This window comes from Berghia stephanieae, chromosome 11 (genome assembly GCF_034508935.2).
Source record: "Berghia stephanieae isolate SIO BIC M18660-M18661 chromosome 11, UCSD_Bste_1.3, whole genome shotgun sequence".
Lineage (NCBI taxonomy): Eukaryota > Metazoa > Mollusca > Gastropoda > Nudibranchia > Aeolidiidae > Berghia > Berghia stephanieae.
In genome coordinates, this window is record NC_088370.1 from 40,882,017 (window position 1) to 40,903,691 (window position 21,675).

Sequence of the window (21,675 nt, forward strand, 5' to 3'; positions counted from 1 at the left end):
CAGGAGGCGCACGCCTTGGACGATTCCATTATACGGGGTAAATTTCAAAATTTACTACACCATAATGATCGCAATGACAATGATCTATGGTGAAGGCATGACCCCTCTTCTCTAATGGGTTATTGTTTGAAATGTATGTGACTACAAAAGATGTGTGTGTTTGTGTGTGTGTGTGTGTGTGTGTGTGTGTGTGTGTATGTGTGTGTGTGTCGAACCTAGCAAGTAGCAAATCCGATTTTTTTTTTCTTTTGTCCATCTCTTGTCACCACTCCTTTCTATCGCAGTGTTGTCATTTAAAATAATACAATAATATTAAAATTTCGTTTGGTGTTTTTACTAATCAAATAATATGAGTTTCATTAGTTTCTTCCTTCCAAAAAACCCAGTTATAACATCTGAATTTTAAAAAAGTCCAATAGAATATTTGGGGACCCCGATAGCTCAGTTGATAGAGCACTCTCTTTATACGCAAAGGGCCAGAGATCGATCCCGGGTGCAGTCGATTTTTTTCTGAATCCCTGTCTACTCAGCAATGAATGGGTAGCTGAGTTTGTTAGATCTGGCGAAAAGTCACCATCGACCCCTCTTATCACCTCATCCACCCCCTCTTATTATAACTTCACGTCTCTCTCTTACTCTTCAATGCTCGCTGCCCTCTAATGTGTGTGTGTGTGGGGGGGGGGGAGGGGGGGGTAGGAGTTGCGTGTGTGTATCAACGCCACGAACAACTCGATCAACGCCTTGGGCGATGCCATTATCTCCGTTAATGGGGATAAATTTCAAATTTTATTAAATTATCGAAGTAACAATGAAGTACGGTGAGCAAATAAAGAAGGCATCACCCCTCTTCTCTAATTAGGTTACAATTTGAAATGAGTGTGACTACTCCGTGTGTTTTACTCCTGTAGGCCACGGTTTTCATCGTGTAGCGGTCTTTAACGGTTCAAGAATGAACGATCCCACGCTCTCAAAGGTCAAACCGGTTCGAATTTCCAACAGTCTCTCAGGAATGTTCAATGTCGAAAAGGACCGGTCCTAGGACCGGTCCTTGCGGTCTTCATTTCCCAAGGACCGTAGGACCGTGGTCCTTAAGATTGCCAAGGACCGCCCCGCACTAGTGATCAATTCTACCTTAAAAAAGGCAACCTGTATATTTAATCGCATAATGACCAAAAACTACCTAAGATGCCAAATCAAGTTTGTAAAAAAAAAATTTTTTAATGAATGCCTTTCATTATCAGTAAATCAAAAATTAAGCTTGCATGAAAATGAGAATAAATCTTCAGTGAAAATAAGGCCTAATCTAATACAGATACGCAACAGACACCAAAATTAAAAATTTTAAATTTAAAAATAAAAAAAACGTTAACAAAAACAATTTGAAATGTTTATTTTTTCTTATTTCTCTTGTTATCAATATTTTGAATACCAACACTCAACCAGCTGTGTGGTCTAGTGGTTAGACACTTGACTTGCACATCAAGGACCTGAGTCCCACATCACAAAATTGAATCCTTGGAAAGTGTTCTTTAGTCACATATTCTCACCACCATTCTCAGGTGGAAAATGTAGACCTACATCAAGAACAGCATTGTCCATGGCTATGTGGTCTAGTGAGATGATCCTTACCTTTGGATTGAAGTTTCTAGGATTTAAATCCCGCTCTGAGCAGCGCATGGAATTAGTCCTTGGAATTAGCTCTTTACTTACATTCTCTCACCACACTCAGGTGTAAAATGAGTTGTTAACAACAGCGTCTCTGTAAGAGAAAAAAATTGTAGTATCGCCTAACAGGTGTCATGTATAGTCCTACATGTCAAGTGTTGCTGTTGGCTTGGGACCCCTTGTAAAATTATTTGCTTCAAAGATAAAAACCCATGCTTACATCTTTCACAAAAGCACTGCGAAGCTTTCCAGTGTACAGGGCGTCTGAGTCATCTCTTATCTCCTTAAGGGTCCTCGTCAAATCGGGTAAAGTGACAGTATCGTTGACCGTTTTCCATTCACCGTTTGAAGTCATGAAATCTTTAAAGATGCTGAGTTTAGTTGGGTCCTGCTGTTTTAGATTGATGGCTGAGAAATAGAGAGAGAAAAAAAATATCATTACAATATTTTGTGACGAACCACCTCAAAGTTGTTTTATGTTGGGATGATGAAAAATTTGAAAAAAAAAGGTAAATGTTGCTGCTTGAAGTTGTTTGTGTGTGGGTTTTTGAGGGTTTTACGGTGCTTGCGGCAGATTTAGGTCATTTCAGCACCAGTAAAAAGGAAAAAAATGGAATAGTAAAAAAACTTATAGATTGACAATTAAAAGCACACAAGAAACAGTAAGACAAAAGAGAATTGGTTCAAATAGGGAACAGATGTAGATTCTAGTAGCACACTATCAGAGTGTTTAGGTTGAGAGCACCTAAAAGTTTCATACAGACATGGTCCCCATTAAGAGGAATACACTCAAATGTGTACAAACCAATATATATCTATAACAAAAATAAATGTAACAGTACATAACAGAGAGATGATTTACAAGGGGAAAAAAATATCATCTCCCAAAACTATAACAATATACTTGACTGTCTCCCTCCCAGCCAAGGACTCCGGCCAGGGCGAGGACAAAACCAAGTAATCCCTTTTCAAGACAAAGACAGAAAGCAACTCAGTAAACTCCCCACCACGGGAGGCCAGAAGACCCCACACAGGTTGCTTGAAGTTCGAAGAGATATATAACAATAAAATATAATAGCTTTGAAATATTTAAAAACACCTCAAAACATTCCTTTTTGATAAATAATTGTGGTGAATAACTATCAATTAGTGTAATGATCTGTCTTCTTCGTCTTAAACTGCCATTTGTTTGTGAACTTGTGTGTGTGTCAGTGTATGTGTGTAAATTAAGCATGTAATGTGCGGAAGTAGACGTGTGTAAGTCCGTGCTGAAGCTTCACCAATGTTGTATAATACGCTTTACGCAATTGATCTGTGTTAAGCGAAGTGAGTGAAATGGGCTGAGTTGCTCGCTTGAAAAACAACAAGACATAAACTTGGACTCTGGTCCTTAGAGTGCAAGTGCAGTGTCATACTCACTTATCCACCTTGCTGAATTCTATTTTTTCTTCTTATTTTTTTTTTCTTTTTTTCTTGTCATGATCTTGTCTTTGCTTTCCTTCATTACAAACCAAAAATTCATTTTCTCAAAACACTTTCTTTGAGTATCCTTACCTAGCTCCTCAGACACACTAAATCCACCCTGAGCCAAGTTGATACTTGGTTGAACAAGATCCTCCCACGGAAGTCTGTGAATGCAAACAAAAATAAAAATCAGGATGCAGGCAAATGTGCAAGATTAAAATCTGAAAAGCTATTTATGATACGGTGCCATACAAAGTTGATACAAATTACCTCTACGGCATGCTGGTAGTGACAGCAAAAGCTAGATGTGTCTAAATGAGCCAATACAATGGAGAGTAAAATAAAGGGAGAGAATGTGACTCATGTAAAAGATACAACAGAAAATAAACATTTCGACCTTTAGCCTTCTCCAGGTAAATGTAGACAATAATATAACACACACACCTTGCTCTTTCTCAGACTCTCCCCTCCCCCCCCCCCCCCCCCTTCCACACCGCCATTTTTAAATTTTACCCCCTCGTTGCAAATTAACTTGATTATGTAAATAGTATAACATATATAAGGAGGCAAAGTGGCCGAGTGGCTAAGGCATTGCACAGTGACCCGGAAGCCCCTGGGTTTGACCCCTGCTTCAGGCACTTTTGGTTTTTTCCTTGGGCAAGATTATCAACCTCCAATTTGCTCACTTGGACAACATGGGTGATTATTGTTGACATCAAACATCTTGTTTGAAGAATTATTTATATTTCTTCGTGGGATGCCTATGCAACAATATCTTATGATGTTGTGGCGGAAGATAATAATTTTGTTTTAATAAAAAAAAAATATAATGTATATTTTCTTTTCCTTTTTTTCTCTTTCTCGTTATTATCTACATGTCCCTGAAAAAGGCTAAAGGCCGAAGCGTTGTTTACTTTGCGTTGTATCTTTTACATGGTAATTTAAATGTTGCTGCTTGAAACTCGAAGAAATAAACAACTATGTGAAATTGAATGTAAGCCTCAATTCAATTACGAAAACAGATAAAAAGGACGTTTCAGGTTTCCCCTTTATCAACAAAACAGGATGAATGAAACACTACAGATGAATGAGATAATTTGGTAGTGGCGTTGTTAAGATGAATAAACATAACATTGATGGGCAGGAAATAGTATGTACGATGTTTCAATCTAGATTTTAAAATGGTGATGTTCAGTGGATCTCTTACAGTTTTGGGGTTAGATTTCCAAATTTTAGGTCCAAAATTATAAAATGACCTTTCACCATACGTTTTCAATTGTATGCATATGTACTTCTAAGTTATATATTTGCTGTTCAATCATCAGATACCTCAGAATGTAAAAAATAAAAATGCTTAGAGAATGTCATTTACAAATGCAATATTTTATTTTACTCTGCGCAATACTTAATACATCATTGTACGCAAAAGATAGAATGCAAATCTTTCCTTAAACAAAAGCTACAAAATCAACTTTCTTGTTATGTCCCACTTACTTTCCGTGTTTTTTATGCATGGCTGCCAATCCTTTCAAAAGGCCGGGTACTCCAGAGGAAATGATGTTCTGAATAAAAAATTTTTAAAATTAAACAGAGACAAGACATTGAAATATTGGATGAACTCATCAGTCATAAATATATGTGACAGTGCATGACATAATCAGTCGGAAGGTGAAAATTTCGGATATGCATTTTTCTGCATTTTCTGAAAGAATATGCCCCCCAGAGCATTTTAATCTTTATTTGAAGTAAATCGGGTGATTTTTCATGAAGTTATGAAGATGGGGAAGGTATCCAGCAACTTTTCTCAAATTTCATACTTTTTCATCTTGACTAGCTGTAAAAAAATATTTAGAAGTGAAATTAAGCTTTGATATTTCCTGAAGATGTACAAAAAAAGGTTGATTTAATCATTTATGACAAGAACTCAATTTTGATTTTTTTAAATTGACCTTCTAACTAAACTTGGCAATATCTCAGTTCAATCCTTTTCACCATCCGACTGATTTTGTCACTCCTTGTAACATATAAAAGACATGCATGAGCTGTGTGAAAATTAGCCCCTTTATCACTGAATCCATTAGTAATACACCAAACCTCACAATTAGCCCCTTTATCACTGAATCCATTAGTAATACACCAAACCTCACAATTAGCCCCTTTATCACTGAATCCATTAGTAATACACCAAACCTCACAATTAGCCCCTTTATCACTGAATCCATTAGTAATACACCAAACCTCACAATTAGCCCCTTTATCACTGAATCCATTAGTAATACACCAAACCTCACAATTAGCCCCTTTATCACTGAATCCATTAGTAATACACCAAACCTCACAATTAGCCCCTTTATCACTGAATCCATTAGTAATACACCAAACCTCACACACGCAACAAACAAAAATAACCACATAAGAATCTCTAGAGAAAAAAAATCCAGATTTCAAGAGGAAAATCTTTAATAAAGTATTCATGATTTAAAACCAGACTTCTGTGAATTGTCAACCCCAACAAGCTCTGGAATTGATGGATATTCCAATTCGGTCTCATTCCCAGTCTGTTTTTTTTTTTCTTTTTTTAATCAATAGTTTCACCAGATTTCCCCTAAATTTTGGTTAGTAAATCCAAATCTAGAGAGAGAAAAAAAAAGTGAATAGGGGCACTTCCACCTTGGCTCCAAAAACTGATAAATGCAATATAATTGAAAAGTGTGGCCATGTAGTCATGTGACATGACACTCGCCTTTGGATCGGAAGGCCCAAGGTTCAAGTGCTGCTCTGAGCAGTGCACAGTTGAGTCCTTGGAAAAGACTATTTACTCACTTTCTCTCACCATATTCAGCAGTAAAATGAGTACCTAGCCGTTAACAGCGTAATCTCTGTCGGGAAGTACTGTAACATCGCCCAACAGGCATCATGTCTCATCATATACGTTAGGTGTTGCTGTTGGTCAGGGACCGTTTGTAAAGTGCTTTGAGCACATTTAGTGGATATTGTGCTATATAAATGTTCAGGTATAAATTTAAGTTTTGCACTGTATTTCCTATAAAACTTTCATCCTGTTTAATTTTTTTATAAGCGGTGCTCGAGTCTATTCTGACCTAATATTAAATTTTAACATCTTCACCAAGTGAGCAATAATAGGAGTAGCTACAAATTAAGCCTAATAAACCCAAGTCATATTCCTTATACTGCTCTCTTGATGGCAGTTGTAAGGCCTCCTTATCTCAACAGATAAAAATACAAGAGGGGAACTGATGATTTTTAAAATATTCAATCTTGTTATTAAAGGGATAAAATAGGTTGGGGGGGGGGGGGGAAGACAATAGAGAAATAATGATTTGAAGAATATTCAATATCCTATTTCAAGGCGGGGGGGGGGGGGGGGGGTGTCTGGTTAGCTCAGTCAGAGTAGAGCACTCACTTCACATACAAGGGGAACAAGATCAATCCTGGGTGCAGTTGATATTTTTTTTAACCCCCTATGTCTACACAGCAGTGAATTGGTAGCTGGGTCTGTTAGATCTGGTGGAAAGTACTTTGCGATAGACTAGCGTCCTATCCAAAGGGTAGCAAGAAATTGATATTGTCATGTTCATGCTATAGGAACCGGGATAAACTCTGGCTCCATGGGCCTTATGGCTCCAAAGGACTACTTTTATTTTTTTTATTTCAAAGGGGCTATATTCAATCAGGTGGTTAAAAGAGTCAAAATATGGGGGGCAGAGGAGAGAGACTATCTCGTTGCTAAAGGATTAAAATATGATGGGGGGGGGGGGGGAAAGGAAGGAGACTATATATAAAAAAATCTCATGATTAAACAGTTACAATAAGAGGGGAGACGGAAGACTATACTCAATCTCATTGCTATAGGTTTGAAATAAGAGAAAGAGGGGGGAGGGTGACTAACAGAATCAACATCGGGAACATCCAATAAGTCTGCTGTCAAGGCAGCGGGGGCCGACTCTCTGAAGTCGTATCCATAAGTATTGTCAAATTTGTGGTCATGGACGATGGCAAACCCTCCTCTGGTTGACAGAAAGAAACAGGGAGAATTTGCAAAATTAGATCAATGGGATCTGACACTAAAGTCTGGTCCTTACGCGGCCAAACAATAAAAAAGGTTTTGGATAGTTTGAATGTCTTTGATTAAAGAAATAGAAATTTCCTCCTTTTTCCCATTTTCCAGGAAGCTTTCATCCTTTTTAAATATTTCCCGCTGACATGAAAGCTTCCTGGAAAATTGGAAAAAGGAGGAAATTTCCATTTCTTTAATCCTCATCAAGCACTAGATGCAATGAAAAAAAGTAAACAGACTAAGATAGATTGGATGTAGATATTATCATTTTTAAACAAAGTGTTTCTCTCATGCCAGGTAGAATCGTTCTTTTTTTTTTCTTTTAACCATTCATTTGATCTTGTCTGTTTGATGTAGACAAATTAAGGGGCAGCCACTGGAGTTGCTGGGGAATAATAATGCATCTGCCAAGGACTTCCATTTCTGTCTGTCAGCTTCACGGACACCAATGTCCTTCCATGTTAGACCAGCCTCTTTAAAGCTCTTTATCCGTGAATCTTCCCCAGGTTTCTTTGGGCCTGCCTCTTCGTCTTTTATCATCTACCGTCCAGCGGAGTGCTTTTCTTGTCAGAGCAGTTGCCTCCATTCTCGCAACACACATGTTCTAGCCATCTCCATCTGCGTCTCTTTATACTTGTAGTTATGCTCACTGTAACTGTTTGTTGGTTGTTTTTTTTGTTCTTAGAGTTTCATTTCTAATTTTGTAAGGCCAAAATATTCATGAAAAGAAATATATGACATACCCGTCTCTCTTCAAAATGGAACGTTTTTCACATAAAAAGTCTCTTTGGGCAGCAGATCATTTTAAGTTAGTAAAAAATATTAGAAAACAGTCTTTCAGCTATGTCATGTTCTTTTTTTTTAGAGGCATTATATGCGCAGTGGCAGGAATCACCATCAATATCCAAAATATAAGGAGTCATTTTATCAGAATAGCAAGAAATAGAGAGGAAAGTCAAAACAACTGAAATCCACTAATAAGCGAACATCTGGCAGTCATGCAATATTAAGACATTTCACCGACTCCATAAATTCTTTTCTTTTCCACACAGAAAACCACGCTGAAGCCTCCGGCCAGCTGTCTCTGTTCGGGCTGATGCTTTGCATAAACAGAACTATTATCTCAACAAGAGCAAATGGGCAATGTAATAAGTCCCCACTGATGCAGAATAGCTACCGTTAGACAGGTCCATAGTCCATTGGCAGCAAGTCAGTGTCTTCTCTGACTGATGCAGAACATTCCTGCCTAGTAACCTTGTGTTTATACATTTTCATGCATGCCACGTCTGTGAACGAATTTCCATTTTTTTGGATGATTAAAGTATATTATTATTATTATTATTATTATTATTATTATTATTATTATTATTATTATTATTATTATTATTATTATTATTATTATTATTATTATTATTATTATTATTATTATTTAGTCACAGCCTTATTAATCAACCTATCAATCGTATCCATCATCACTTACCCTCCTAGGCCAGAATGTTCGGGTTCCACCACAGCCAGACAAAATGCTGTGGTTACGGCAGCATCTACAGCATTGCCTCCGTCTTTGAGGGACTGAAGACCCAGAGATGCACATTGGGAGTCTCCTGCTACAACAGCTGCATTGCCATTCACCTGGAGAGAGATAACATCATCATATTAAAGCATTACATTGTGCGGCTATGTGGTCTAGTGGTATGACACTCGCTTTCGGATTGGAAGGTCCCGGGTTCGAGTTTCGTGCTCAGCGGATAGTTGAGTCCTTGGAAAAGGCTCTTTACTCATATTCTCTCACCGTACTCAGGTGTAAAATGAGTACCTGGCCGTTGTCTTTGTCCGAAAAATTGTAATATCGCCTAACAGGCGTCATGTCCCGTCCTACATGTTAAATGTTGCTGTTAATCAGGGACTCCTTGTAAAGCGCTTTGAGCACATTTAGTGGATATTGCGCTATATAAAGCTCAATAAGTTTTTTTTTAATTTTACATTGGATAGAAATATGAGAAGATGTGTATGAAACAGTGCGGACAAAGCAGAAAGAAAAATAGACAAGAAAATAACCATTTCAAAAAATTAGCCAGCTTCAAAGTGGGAATTGAAGCTCAGACTTCCTAATTATTGGTTTCATTCGAACCTTTTTCAGATTTTTATCTAACACCAGTGCCTGCTCCTTAATTTGTCTACATCAAACAGACTTATTTACTTATGTTTGTCATGGCAAGTTGGGGAGTCTCTGGTCTGTCTTCCCACCCTAACCTGTATTCCTTGTCAGCTGCATAACATCAGGAGTTGAGCTGCAGATGCATGTTCCTCATATAATTAATTTTTATAGGGTTTAGCCAAGTAGCCTCCATTCTGTCTTTACCACAATCTCTTTCATGATTCCCCGCCACCTACTGTTTCCTGGCTTGCAGTTATCTATTTCAGTTATTCTTTCTGCTTAAAGGGCCATATTTCATACACAGAGGATCGAATGAATGGTTAAAAAAAGAACTGATTCTACCTGGCATGAGAGATGTAAATGTTGCTACTCAAAGCTCAAAGAAATAAATAACAATGTAAAATTGAATGTAAGGTTCAATTTAATATACGAAAACAGATAAAATGGACGTTTTGGGTTTCCCCTTTATCAACAAAACAGGATGAATGAAACACTATAGACGACTCGTTTGTTTTGTTGATAAAGGGGGAACCTGAAATGTCCATTTTATCTGTTTTTGTATATTAAATTGAAGCTTACATTCAATTTCACAAATTGTTATTTATTCCTAGCATGAGAGAAACACTGTGTCCAAAAACGACAATATTTACATCCAATCCATCCTAGTCTGTTTCCTTTTTTTTTCCATTGCATCTGGTGCTTGCTAGACGAAATGAGTTCGCACACCAGATTGGCCTAAAAATGTTATAGCCTCAAGAGAATTCAACTTTGGATCTGAGAGAACTGAAGAGGTTGAATACTTCACTTATTTAGGATTTTAAAAAAACAAACAAATAATGGAAACTTCAGAGGAAGATGTAAAAGCCTTTGTAACGCTGAAGGAAATTTGGAGATTAAAAAAAAATACTGCAGACCAAAACCATACTGAAACTGTTGAAGAGTAATGTCTTTCAGTCCTCTCGTATGGCAATGAATATCGGAAAGTAACAACCATTTTAAGTTAACAAAATAAATTGGAATAATTTCAAAACAAATTCTTCTGAAGAATTATAGGAATATTTTGGCCCAACATAATTAAATTAGGAATGAAACTCTGAAAGAAAAGTAAGACATAGTAAGCATGCCAACAACAATAACGAAACTCAGATGGATCTGGTTTGGACATGTTTCCAAAATGGAGGCAACTGCTTTGCAAAGAACGGAACTCTGCTGGATGGCTGATGGAAAAATATGGAGAGACAGGCCCAAAGAAACCTGGAAAAGATATATGGATAAAAAACTTTATGAGGATGGCCTAACCTGTAATAACATCAGTGTCCATGCAGCTGACGGACAGAAATGGAAGTCCTTAGTAGTAGTAGCGTATGGCTACACCTCCAAATTTATTTCGTCAACCCAGCTTCTAAAGTCTTCCTCTGCCCTAAGGACGATTTCGTAGCCACCTTCAAGTTTAGTGACTGGACAGTGCAGGACGATGTGATCGCTGGTCTCTGGGGCTGCCTGACATTTCTGGCAGGTATCACTGTTTCGAAGTTTCCATCTGCACATATTTGATGCAGTTCTGCCATGTCCAGTTAAGAGGCGATTTGAGGAAGTCCAGTATTTCCTGGCGTTATTGAATGCAGGCACTCTTTTGGTTGGATCTTTAATGATGTTTCCTCCTCTTGGTGTTTCCCTGTTCCACATTTCTCTACAGTTTTCCTCCGCACTGAAGTCTGCCATTTTTGTTAGGTGGGAAGGTCTTCTAGATTTGAGTCTTGTTGTTGAAGGTGCCTGCTTTATTATTGATGTTATGGGAATGTTGTCTGTGGCATGGAAGTCCTTGATAGATGCATTATTGCGTCCCATGGCTTGATGAGGATGAAGTAAATAAGTAAGTACCTTATCCTTGTATTTTTATTTTTTTTAGATGGGGTGAGGGGTTTGAATAATATGGCATCATGATAAAGTCAAGCAATGCTGAGCGTGTTCAGTGACTGGATGATTACAATGATCGCAAAACTTTGGACCCCTGCACTATCTTTGACACATATCACTAACTAAGATTTTATAGCTTCAGACACGGGTGGGTATTGTAAAAGTAAAAGAATTATTACTAAAGGGTGTTTAACAGACAACTCACACTCTATAAAAAATTAGGGAATAAATGAAGCATTGAACGAAACAAAATGAACATGGCAAATCAGTGGAGATGGTCTACACATCATAAATGTGCATATCAAATGTTTTTCAAACTACAGTTTCAGACCCCAATCCAACTCCGCCTAGTGATTATTATACTAACTACTAACTAACCTCTTGAGGAGCCAGGTATATAGTAAGAATGAGAGCCACAGTGACAGCCAGTGAAAAAACGATGGAAGAAACAATAATGACTCGAAGGCCATAGTTCTGGGGGCTGCACCTGATGGGATAAGAAAAAGAATGACTTAAAATGGTTTACAGACTTAAATCTGAATTTTCCCTGAAAGTAAAATATGAATTGAAGAATTTATTTTTTTTTTAAATCTTCGATACAAACTTAAAAGTATTTTTTTAAACTATTACCATTTAAACCACTACTTAAATTGGTTTAGTTCATTAAATTCATTTTTAAAATAAGTATTTTGACAAATTTTTGCCAAAATTGTGATGTTTAAAAATCCAAGTATGAAGCAAAGGAAAGGGAGCTGGCCAAATTTGCCCCAGAAAAAAATTTGTTTGTCCCAGTTTCATCTGTATGGATGACAGGTCTTGAATTATTTCCTGTCCTGTGTTTATTAAGAAATGAAGATTATATCTCTACGAAGATGAACTCAAATAGATACTGAATGAGTGTGAATTATATTAGCACAGCAAAGTTTCAGTATGAATGTTACCTATGACATAAAAGAAAGAGAAGACAAAGCTGCTAAAAGCAGACTCTGGACGGCCCACAATTTAACCTGGTTAGTATAATAATAAATTAATAAACTGAGCTTTATATAGCGGAATATCCACTAAATGTGCTCAAAGCGCTATACAAGGGGTCCCTGGTCAACAGCAAAATTTAACATGTAGGACGGGACATGCCGCCTGTTAGGCGATAATACAATTTTTCTGACAAAGACACTGCTGTTAACGGCCAGGTACTCATTTTGCACCTAAGTACAGTGACAGAATGTGAGTAAAGAGCCTTTTCCAAGGACTCAACTATGCGCAGAGCGCGAGGCGTGAACCCAGGACCTTCCGATCCGAAAGCGAGTGTCATACCACTAGACCACATAGCTGTATGTATTCAAGGTAGTCGTGGATACTGCCAGAATTTATTGCAAACATTTTTATTTTTGATACAACGTTGGGAGGAGGTGGGGGGAGGGGGATTGTTCTTTATTCATTTTCTTTTGGAAGGAGGGGGAATTGTTTGTTTTTATTAGATTTTATTCCTTTACTTTTTTGTTTTGGTGGGGGGGTGGTGATCTTCCCTTCAGGTACAACATCGAAATTAAGATGATGGTACCACTACTATTGCACTGGTGTCAATTACAAGACAAGCATCCTGTCCACATGTTCACTACATAGCAATAATGTTGAAAGATAAAAATGGTGAAAAAGAAAATAATGAAAAGAGTATAAATGACGAAGGCTAGTGTTTTTAAGATAAAACAATTGCATTACTTACAAAATATTAGTAGAACTGTCGGCCTGGTGTAATGGTGAATTTTCAGCATTTGGACTATCCCCGTTTTTAATGTTCTCAGTCCTCTTTTTCTTTTTGCGGGCTGCTTCAATCAACTCAGCCCGATCCCCTGAATGAAAAAGAAAAAAGAAATTAACATCATGTAAAGGTAAAAATAAAAAATTATTACTCAATTTTCATCCATTCTTTAGATATAAAAGAAGAAATAACAAAAAACGACTGTATACAAATTAATATGATCATAGTCAATGGAAAAAAAATTATGAAACTTGTAATTCAATTATCATTACATCCATCTATGTAATATATCATAATATTTCATTTAAAAAAATAACTAAATAAATAAAAATCATGCAAAAAATAAAAAGGGGGGCGTGGGGAAGTTAGAGGTGGATTTGCAAAGGTAATTTTAATGCTGCTCCGCATAGTTATTAAATTCTTTCTTTTTTTTTTTCTCTCTTAATAAAATGAGAAGTTCCATCAACTGAATCATGTTTAAACCATTAACAACATTATTCAGTTGCAAGATATATGGTGAAAGAAGATGGCCTTTGAATAAAATAAATAAATAAAAGAACGCCAGGGAAAAAAATAAACGTTAAATTTATAAAAATTAATAAAAAAATAATTTTTAAAAACAAAAGTTACTTCTCTCAAAATTATCTCTCATCTTATTACCTTTGATGATTAAGATTGAGCTTTTAGACTTGAGGGTTTTTTTTTATGTAGCGCAATATCCACTAAACGTACTCAAAGCATTTACATGGGATTCTGAGCCAACAGCAACACTTATCATGTAAGACAAGACATGACGCCTGTTAGGTGATATTACAATTTTTCCAACAGAGACTCCGCTGTTAACGGCCAGGTTCTCATTTTACAGCTGAGTACAGTGAGAGAATATGAGTAAAAAGCCTTTTCCAAGGACTCATCTAAGCGCCACCCAAAGCGGGACTCGATACCTGGACCTTCCGATCCGAAGGTGAGTGTCTTACCAAGACCATATTATAGCCGCACTTGTTGCCCAAATAGTCAGGCTAATCGGATATTTCACTCAGAGCATTAATCAGATTTTTATTTTCCTATATAGAATAAATAAGTTTATTGAATCAAAAATAATTGACTACTTTTATTTCTTACCTGATGTGTCACCGGAATCGTGGATAATTCCATGAAGACTGTCAAATACAGGCTGTTCGATGGAATCCATGATGAATATTCAGTCAGTTCTGAGCAATGATGAATAAGATATTTATGATATACAGTAATTATAAATATTTACGTCGTAATATTATTAATAATAAGGAATGACGTGAGAATAGAAAAGTGCCAGACATAAATAGAAAATAAAAACTTTTGCAGCGAAGGGGAGTCGAGCCAACGACCCAACTGTTACACCACTGACTGGCCATGCCAGGGACACTCTACACTCGACACCATCCACAACTCCATTAAAAAAAGGGGTTTAAAACTTAATTTTATTCAGCTTTATTCATTATGTTTATAAACCATAGAAGATCTGTAAGCTGATATTTCATTTGCTTTCAGTTGTGAGATATTAAAACAAAAGACTTTTGGAACAAAAGATATTGAAACATAAGGCCCTCTCGCCTATCATTTCCATAAAACAATCCAAGGAGCTTGAAATAACAAAAGAGGATTAAATGGTCTACTGGTCACAGAGCTAAAAATAAAACAATTCAAAAAATGCCAAAATGAAAGTAATGAAGGACTTCAGAGCCGTTAACCCCCCCCCCCCCCCTCAATCTAAAGCGTGAATCGTACAATAGCAATTGCTTGCTACCCTTTGGATAGGATGCTAGTCTGTCGCAAAGTACTTTCCACAGATCTAACAGATCCAGCTACCCAAACCCTACTGGATAGACAGGGGGGTTCGAAACAAAACAAAATCCCCTATCTAAGAGTGTACCATATAAAATCAAGTTTTTTATTTTTTTATTTTTTAAAACTTATTTATTTATTTATTATTTATTATTCAATTATTTATTCATTTTTTATTTATTTATTTATTTTATTTTTTTAAGGTCAATATCCCTATACCTGTTTATTGTCGTATTTAAAAGATGGAGATAAATCTAAACTGGCAAAGTGACGACAAACATTGGGTGTCTCCTATTCCTGAGGTTAAAAAAACAAAACAAGGAATCTCGTTTCCACCCATGGATCAACCTGTCCCTTTGCATATGAAGCGAGTGCTATACCAACTAAATACCATATTAAGTTGAATTAATTTTTTTAATTTAACTTAAATAACACATTAAGTCGAATAAAAAAACTAACCTCAACCTGTTGTTTATTGCCATTTTTACTTTATTTTACACAAGTTCCATTTATGGAACACTTAACTGCTTGCAGAGGTATTGGATGCATCTTTAAAAATTCACTCTATAACTTTATAATTGTGAAAACCTAAGTTTTTGTGCTTGTATTTTCTAAATGTCAGCACCAAAATAATAACAACAATACTTCTACCTTGCAGCTCATTGTCTGGCAATGAAAATGTTGCTGCTTGAATACCTGGATACCTCTGTATAGAGCTTTTAGACTTGGTGTAGTCTCCTTCGCTCCTCCTCATCTATTAATGATTGGACCAATTTTTATAATTGAACTTGTTTCCTAGGGTGTTGCTTATCTCCAACTCTGCTTTGAATTTATTCAAATTTTTTGCTGATACTGTGGTTTCTTGCAGTTTATTCCAGTTATTTACAATTCTAGATGAAAAAAAGTTCCTTCTTTCATTTGTTTTAAAACGTTCTTTTTCCAGTTTCTTGCTGTTTCCTCATGTCTGAATGTTCTTGTTTGGTTTAAGAAATCCTGCCTCTACCCTGTCTATTCCCTTTACTATTTATATGTTTTAGATCATATCTCCCTTCTTCTCCTGTAATCTAAGGTCGGGAGATTTAATTCTTTCAATCTCTCACAGTAGGTTTTGTCTTTCAGGTGTGTGATAAGTTTTGTTGCTCTCCTTTGCACTCTTTCCAAACAGTCTTTGTCTCCCTCAAACTTCGGATACCATATGCAGTTAGCATATTCCAGCTTTGATCTAACCATAGTCTTGTAGATGGTAGTCATGTGTTTTGTTTTCAGATTCTTGAAATTTCTTTTCACTATTCCGAGTGTTTTACTAGCCTTAGATTGAACATCTTGAATTTGCTTCTTGAAGTTTAGCTTCCTATCAATAAATACTCCTAGGTCTTTTTCCCCATTGGATTTCTGCAGGGGTTTTTCTTTCATTATATAGTTTGCTTCTCTGTTGTTTTTTCCTAGGTGAAGAACTGCACATTTATCTACATTGAACTCCATCTGCCATATTTCGGACCATTCTTCAAGCTTTTTCAAATCTTGTTGTAAGATGTTTCTTTCTTCTTCTGTATTAGTTACTCCATAGAGCTTAGTATCATCGGCAAAGATTTTACATTTAGATGATAGATTGTCTGGCAAGTCATTGATATAAATCAGGAAAGAACTGGTCCCAGTACACTTCCTTGTGGAACTCCACTTGTTACCAGTCTCTCCGTTGATGCTGTTCCATTCACTATCACTTTTTGTCTTCTATCTTTGAGGAAATCTCGGACCCATTTGACTGTCTGATCATTAATTTGATACTGTTCCAATTTCCTGATTAGGCGCCAGTGTGGAACTTTGTCAAATGCCTTTCTGAAGTCGAGGTATATGACATCTAAATTGTTGCCTAATTCCAGGTCTCTCGTCCAGTCATCCATTGTTTCAAGTAGGTTTGTTACTGTAGACCTTCCCGCCATGAAACCATGTTGATCTTTGCTGAATAGTTTGTTCTTGGTCATATGATCAACCATTTCTTCTCTAATCAGCTGTTCCATGAGCTTGCAGACGACAGATGTCAGGCTCACTGGTCTGTAGTTTTCTGGATTTTTTCTGTCTCCCTTCTTGAATATGGCTGTGACGTTAGCTTCTTTCCATTCCCTTGGTAGTCTTCCTTCTTTCATCGACTGGTTAAATATCTTGGTTAGGGGTTCTACTAGCTGCTCTGCTAAGTTTTTTAGGATGTAAGGATGAAGTTTGTCAGGTCCAGGTGATTTACTCTCCTTTAGGTTTTGTAGTCTCTTCATTACTCTCTCTTCAGTAATCGGCCATTGTGTAGTATCTATATTACTTCTTTTAGCAATATCTGGCAAGTTTTTCTGGTTCTCCACTGTAAAGACACTTGCAAAGAAGAGATTTAGCACCTCTGCCTTGTCTTCATCTTCAGATGGATTCTTAAGAAGCTTGTTGAAACTCCAAGAAATAAATAACAATAATTGGATTATAATATAAGCTTCAATTTAAATTACAAAGATGATGTAGACGTTTTGGATTTCCCCTTTGTCAACAAAACATGAATGAAACACTAAAGATGAATGAGAGATGGAGACTCCATTGGAGTGTTGATACAGTCTACTCCAGATAATCGCAACATTTCCCAAGACACGGAATTAATTCTATAAAAAAGTCACTGATTAATTGCAACAAACTTCGGTTAAACACAACAACGTTTCGACCTCAAAAAGAAGCAAATTCAAGAAATCAATCAAAAATAATCTCATAATTAAATTTCATCATGGGTGAAATCATGACAGGTTGAACCGGTTGAAGAACCGAGAGTGGGCGGAGTTCAATGCTACAGTAGTGTCAACACTAGTCAATTTTCGTTATTGGCAGACCCTGTCTGGGAATAGAAGGCAGTGTAATTTCAAAAGTCGCAACAGCAACACCTGTTAACAGCGAAATACTAATTAATTAATGGCAATAAGGGTCAAGGAAGTTCTCCACGGTCCACAGTCCACCGGTCCACAAGGTTCTCCGGTCCTCTGCCTCTACTCTCTTCTTCTTACTCTTACTTGCTAACGTAATCATCATACTCATACATACCTGGAATTAATTCAGCTTTTAAAATGGAAACGAGACCAGTTCAATTATTCGATCCAACCCAGTCCTCCGGCGATTGAGAGTTGAGGGACGTCGACTTTCATAAATTAATTAAAATTATTATGATACAGCAGTCAGAGACCCATATATATAAACAGAGGAGTTGAGCTGGTTGGCAATATTATTTGGAATGCTTTCTGACCAAAATGAGCTTCACAACAATCACTCACTTCACTTAACTAAGAGTTATCGTTCATGGTCCACCTTGAGTTTTACGGTTCATGCATCATTCATTTAGGATGGCTGCCATTATTCGGCCGTACGGTCGGATAATTTTTCACATTATTCGGCCGTACGCTGAGACAATTAATTTTTTCATTATTCTACCGTACGGTGCATGATTTATTTCATTAATATATTCAGGCATATGTTGCGATGGTATATAAAAATGAATCGCCCGTGCGCCACTCCATTCTATAATTTGACCAATCAATTGTTTTAGAGATTAGGTATTTTTCAGATTGATGTAATTGTAATCTTATCTAATATTATGCGGCTATGTGGTATGACACTCGCTTTATCACGGAGTCCTGGGTTCGAGTCCCGCTCGGGACATACTAGAGTCCTTGGAAAAGGCGCTTCACTCACATTCTCTCACCGTACTCAGGTGTAAAATGAATAACTGACCGTAAACAACGTTGTCTCTGTTAGAAAGACTGTAATATCGCCTAACAGGCGCCATGTCACGTCCCACGTGTTACGCACGTGATGCTGTTTGTGAGGGACCCTTTGTAAAGCGCATTTAGGATATTGCTCTAAATAAAAGATCATGTTCTTTTGTTTTGGTTTTAATCTGCAACTAGATGTTGATTAATAGAGATAATCATTTTAATTCCCTCTGTGATCTCTTTTTAAAATACTACTACTACTACTACTACTACTACTACTACTACTACTACTACTACTACTACTACTACTACTACTACCACTACTACTACTGCTACTACTACTACTACTACTACTACTACTACTACTACTACTACTACTACTACTACTACTGCTACTACTGCTACTACTACTACTACTACTACTACTACTTCTACTACTACTACTACTACTACTACTACTATACTACTACTACTACTACTACTACTAATAATAATAATAATAATAATAATAATAATAATAATAATAATAACAATACATAATAATGATGATGATGATGATGATGATGATGATGATGATGATGATGATGATAATAATAATAATAATAATAATAATAGTTGCCCACAAAAATGGAAATCTTTCGGACGTCAGCTAAGGCCAACATAACCTTAGAATGTTTGTTTTTGTATTCAAGGGTAATATGGCGCTGGCAACGCATAAATAAAATGGAATAATAAAAAGTTCTGGAATTACAGTAAAAGAACCCGAGAATAAGTAAGACAAAATTAATGGGAATTAGTTCAAATAGGGAACAGGTGTAGATTCCAAGAGCACACTATCAGTGTACCCAGTACGTACCTTCTCCATCGCCATTTTGTGTCTCTCGTCCCCATAACGATACAGACAATGGACCTTTCGAGCACGAAAGTGTACCAGAGGAGAAAAACATAAATCTGATCATGTTTTGACTTTTATACATTCTGACCACATGACATGTGAAAAAGTTCTAGTCGATAGTATGAAGAATAAAAAAAGTACCGATTTTCTTTTTTTATAGAACCAAGCTGCTCGTTGCTGGGTGGGCGTGACGTCAGACTATAGAATCCTATTGGGAATCGCTATCAGTCTATGACATGCCTTTAAAAGGACTTTGGCTTTTTGATTGTATAGTGCGTTTTTCATGTTATGGTGACCAGTTTAAGTTCTTGCGCATCTCACTGATACTTTCAGTTCTCCTGTAGATGTTACAAACCTACATTACATGCTCTTGTTTTGAATTTTCTCGAGTATTTGCGTTTTACTCTTAGGGTCCCAAATACATGCACTATAACTATAATCTAAAATTGGCCGTACAGACTTTATAGCAGGTTTCTCTGATGTTCCTTGGACAACTTTGTTCATTTCTTCTTAAGAATCCAAGTTTTGTATTGACCCGTTTACAAACTTTATCGATGTAGTGCTGCCAAGACATTTTGTTGTCAAGAGTTAATCCAATATATTCAGCTTTTTGCCTTGTCTCCAATTTTTGTTCGTTTATATAATAATCTGAACTTATTTTCTTTCTGTTGGTGATCCGAATTAGCTGGAATTTCTTCGGGTGGAATTCCATTTTTCATTCTCCTATGATTGTAGCCTGTCCAGATCTTCTTGTGTATACAATTGCAATCTTTTGATGTTTGAATTTCCCTATAAAGAAGACGATCGTCCGCAAAAAGTTGAATTTTGTTGTAGTTGTATCCTTTTGATTCTTTACTCGGTATATCATTATCATTGATGTAAATAAAAAAATTTAAAGTGGGCCTAAAACTAAAACTGTTCACTGAGAGGACTGGAAGTGATGATGAAATTTTGTTCTCAAACAGGACTCGTTGGGATCGCATCGAAAGAAATGATTTAATCCAGGCGTGGCTGGGGTTTTTTTGTGTTTTTTTTTATATCCCATAATAATCTGACATGGCGGCTTTTTGCAAAAAAAAAATGTTTGAAAAATTTATTAATGCCAAATTTTGCAAGCTAAAAACAGCAAATTTTGCAATTAATTTTCCTAAAAGCCCTGAAGTAGTTCATGAAAGAGAAAGTTATTTGCCTCCAACTCCAACAAATGCAAGGTCATATCAGCGCCAGTAAAAAGGACGAAAATGGGATAGTAAGAAAGAAACTACTCTTGATTAATCATCTTTCATGTTCTACACGAGCTATCAAATGAAAAGAAAAAAAAAATCTTCTTTATTTGCCTTTAATTATTATTATTTTTGTTTTGTTTTCTTCTTTGCAAAATCTCAAAATTTTGCACCAAAAAATTGCAGATTTTGCGGCCGCAATGCAAATCAGTGATATTTTGCAGCCGGAAATGATGCAAAAATCTACCATGACAGCATAATGATGATCTAGCTTGTTCGAGGTCGAGACTTGATCACGGTATTCTCATTAAAATTAAAAGACTTAATAATAAATACATATAACTTATAACTTTTGACCTGTCATGCAGTGGTTTGAATCTTATTTAGATAACAGAAAGAGACTGATTATGATTTCAGATAAACTTTCATGTCAAGATACATTGTCTTCTGTTGTTCTTCGATGCTCTGTTTTGGTGTCCAATTCTTTTTTTATTTTGCATACTTCTCCATTATAATTATATGCTCTGTTTTGGTGTCCAATTCTTTTTATTTTGCATACTCTCCATTATCTAATGCCATCACTGGTCATGGGCTGCGCCATCTTCATCTCTATGCAGATGATTTATAATCCGTTATAACCATGGGTGCAAGCAACTGGACATCAAAAAGCCTGCAAGTTTTGTTTGTTTGTTTGTTGCTTTAGGTCTCTTCCAACACAATTGAGGTTATATGAGAGACCGCTGAAACAAAAAAACAAGCAATCTAACAAAAATAGTACCTACAAATGTAAATCAAAATCATAACCTAAAGATATCATAAGCTAAATTATAAATAACCAAGAACAAACAGGCAGAAGATTTACAGAGAAAAAAAATATCCCCTGTCAAAAATACAATCACAAACCATAGAAGCAGGATAGGCTAGTAAAGAGAAGAAGAAACGACATCACTATCGGATCGTA

The 21,675-nt window shown here is 36.4% G+C and overlaps 2 protein-coding genes across 3 annotated transcripts in view; both read right to left on the reverse strand.

Moving 5' to 3' along the window:
* Window positions 1-18,323, reverse strand: part of LOC144957033 (glutathione hydrolase 1 proenzyme-like) — a 39,924-nt gene extending 21,601 nt beyond the window's left edge. For both annotated transcript variants that reach the window (XM_078887968.1, XM_078887967.1), the window contains exons 1-9: window positions 17,932-18,323; window positions 14,164-14,252; window positions 13,006-13,132; window positions 11,661-11,769; window positions 8,688-8,839; window positions 7,040-7,157; window positions 4,624-4,691; window positions 3,220-3,293; window positions 1,886-2,073 (exon numbers count right to left, since the gene is read on the reverse strand). In XM_078887968.1, the coding sequence (XP_078744094.1) occupies window positions 1,886-2,073; window positions 3,220-3,293; window positions 4,624-4,691; window positions 7,040-7,157; window positions 8,688-8,839; window positions 11,661-11,769; window positions 13,006-13,132; window positions 14,164-14,233 (906 nt within the window). In that variant the 5' untranslated portion in view covers window positions 14,234-14,252; window positions 17,932-18,323. The remainder of the gene's footprint in view (window positions 1-1,885; window positions 2,074-3,219; window positions 3,294-4,623; window positions 4,692-7,039; window positions 7,158-8,687; window positions 8,840-11,660; window positions 11,770-13,005; window positions 13,133-14,163; window positions 14,253-17,931) is intronic.
* Window positions 1-21,675, reverse strand: part of LOC144957036 (uncharacterized) — a 326,762-nt gene that overhangs the window by 296,354 nt on the left and 8,733 nt on the right. The gene's annotated exons all lie outside the window — the stretch shown is intronic.